Source organism: Bufo gargarizans, chromosome 2, assembly GCF_014858855.1.
Source record: "Bufo gargarizans isolate SCDJY-AF-19 chromosome 2, ASM1485885v1, whole genome shotgun sequence".
NCBI lineage: Eukaryota > Metazoa > Chordata > Amphibia > Anura > Bufonidae > Bufo > Bufo gargarizans.
Genome location: NC_058081.1, coordinates 441,530,449 through 441,533,385, shown reverse-complemented (window position 1 = coordinate 441,533,385; position 2,937 = coordinate 441,530,449). Strand labels below are relative to the sequence as shown.

General features: G+C 40.8%; 1 protein-coding gene across 1 annotated transcript; it reads left to right on the top strand.

Annotated features, from left to right (window-relative positions):
- Nucleotides 1-539: 539 nt before the first annotated feature.
- Nucleotides 540-1,208, top strand: NEUROG1 (neurogenin 1). Its single transcript, XM_044277380.1, has one exon. It carries the CDS (start codon nucleotides 540-542, stop codon nucleotides 1,206-1,208), a length of 669 nt encoding a protein of 222 aa, XP_044133315.1.
- The last annotated feature ends 1,729 nt before the right edge of the window (nucleotides 1,209-2,937 follow it).

Below are 2,937 nucleotides of genomic sequence, written 5' to 3'. Positions count from 1 at the left end.
TCCCCCTTCTCCCTTTAATAGACTAATGGAGCCGGCTCACGTGTGCCCTGTGATTGGCTTGCAGTAATGATGGGCACACTCCCGGGGGAGGATGGAGCGGGGACATAAATTATGCAGATCACAGGGAGTGCAGCACGGGGCAGACCTGATGCCTTCATTCAGTCATTCATCCCTCGGTCCAGGGGGGGAGGGCTATTGTCTCCCACACTATATAAGGTGTCTGAGGCCAGTCGTGTGCCAAACTCCTGCTCACACGAGCTCATAGTACAAGTATCACTTCAAAGACAAGAGCTGTCGCGTGTCCCTCAAGAGCAGCTCAACTTTTCTCCTTCCAAGCCTCCTCTCCACTGCTGCCTTCTGCTCAGTGTAAGTATAGTCCTCTCAGCATCCTGCCACCACTGCTTCTGCCTCACATGGTCCCTCTCCACCACCACACACAATCTTCTTGGACCTTTCTCTTTACCTTCTTGGTTGTTGTATACTATGATGCAAATGACTCATCATAATGTACTTTGTATCTCCACAGAACTCCATCCAGCATGGACAGAGCATGCACTGATTATGATCACTCCAGCAGGATGTCCTTCTCCCCATCAGAGGATGAGGACTACAGCAGTCTTCAGTCCCCTTCTCCCTACTCCACTGGAGCCCTTACTTCTCCAGCACAAACTCCAGAGAAGTGTGGGGAGGAGAAAAAGAGAAGAAGAGGCAGAAACAGAGTCAAAAACGAAGCCGTCCTTCACACCATCAAGAAGACCAGAAGAGTGAAAGCTAATGACAGGGAGAGGGGCAGAATGCACAATCTCAACTCAGCCTTAGATGAACTAAGAGACATTTTGCCCTGCTTCCCTGACGACACAAAGTTAACTAAGATTGAAACTCTGAGGCTGGCTCACAATTACATCTGGGCCCTGTCTGAAACCTTGAGGTTAGCTGACCAGACCAAAGACAAGACCCAAGTAGAACTAGTGCAATCAGGATACATGAGCCCTGCAGCTCCTCCAAGCCCTGGCAGTGATGCTGGATCATGGATGTCCACAGCCTCCCCATCTACATCATCGTCATCCTCCTTCTCAGCATGCACCTCTAATCCAAGCAGCCCAGCCATGTCTGAAGACTGTTACTATGGACACAGAGAAAGCCTCTTCTCCCTCCACAGCATCCCACAGAACTTCTTGCATTCTGCATGTTTTGTGCAGTACCAGTAGATGTAGGGATATGGCAGCCTCCTTGACTGCTTGCCTTACCATGTGAACCTTCATGTTTATTCTATCAAAGTGTCTTGTAGTGTGATATAGAAGCTTGGGTTTCCTTCAAATTCTATATACTGCCTTACAGAATAATGGAAAGGTCTTCACATGAAAGCAGGACTTTGTAAAGACTGTGAAGGTCCCCTTTGATCACCCTATCTAAGAAGGGGGCTCAATTCATTTTTGCACTTTCCCCTAAAACTCTTCTTTATGTGTTGTTCTCTACAAGTTGTCTAGAGGCTCTTCTGGTGAGGGACGGGTCAGATCTTGTGATGCAGACTGGGTGAAAAGTCAATTTTACAATTTGTAAAACTCTCACAAAGAAAAATGAGCATGAAAATTTGGTTTGGCTCCTCTGACAATACAATGAAAGGACCTGAATAGAGGACAAGGCGTTGGACTCATGCATTATTTATCCTGACCTCCGGTACTGTTGTCTTCGGCTTCACTCCTGGAGATTGAGGTTCTCAGACTAGGAAGCCCCATAGTAGTTTAATTTATTCGAAAAGGTTTCTTTCATATGAAAATGTATTTTTTTTGTATATAAAGATTTTATTCTATTATGTATCATGCTGTTATTTGTATTGCAGATCTGGAAAATAAATTTTCTACATTTATATTAAATCCCATGTTTGGTCGTCCTTATTATATATATATATATATATATATATATATATATATATATGAAATTGTGCTGTAAATATTGGGGGATGAAAGGAGAAAAAAAAACTGGTGTGAAAAAAAATATTTTCATTTAAAAAAAGCCACTTTTTAAATTTTATTTTTTATGTGCCTTACACATTTACTCAATAAATGTAGCTTTTCTATTATTTCAGTTTTATTTCCTAGAAAAAGTTGGCCGGCAACATATCTTAAATTCAAGGGATTATAGGGATCAATACCACAAGGGACAGTTGGGAAGGAAGCGCAGGGTGACAGGTGTGCGCCTACAGGGTTAACCCTAAATCCTCAGCGTCTGTCAGGAGGACTGATTATCGTCACCCTGCGCTGCGCGGCCGCTGACCTGCTGGGAAATCCTCCAGCTACAGGGACGTTACCAGGGTCCTCGGTGTGCTCATAAATCTACATAGTATAGGTGAGTCCTAGGTCACAATATCTGTCTATCTTCTGTCTATCTATTTATCTATCTATCTATCGATCTATCTATCTATCTCTATGTATATATTATCTATCTATATCTATGTATCTATTATCTATCTATCTATCTAATATCTATCTGCCTATCTACCTATCTTCTGTCTATCTATCTATCTATATATATTATCTATCTATTTCATATCTATCTATATATCTATCTATCTATCTATCTCATATCTATCTATCTATCTATCTATCTATCTATCTATCTATCTCTATGTATCTATTATCTATTTAGCTATCTATCTCCTATCTATCTGCCGATCTACCTATCTTCTGTCTATCTATCTATCTATCTATCTATCTATCTATCTATCTCTATGTATCTATGATCTATGTATCTATCTATCTATCTCATATCTATCTATCTATCTATCTATCTATCTATCTATCTATCTATCTATCTATCTATCTCTATGTATCTATTATCTATTTAGCTATCTATCTCCTATCTATCTGCCGATCTACCTATCTTCTGTCTATCTATCTATCTATCTATCTATCTATCTATCTATCTATCTATCTATCT

What these genes read in the sequence shown, in the direction of transcription:
- NEUROG1 (XM_044277380.1), top strand. Translation starts at nt 540, where the DNA reads ATGGACAGAGCATGCACTGATTATGATCACTCCAGCAGGATGTCCTTC.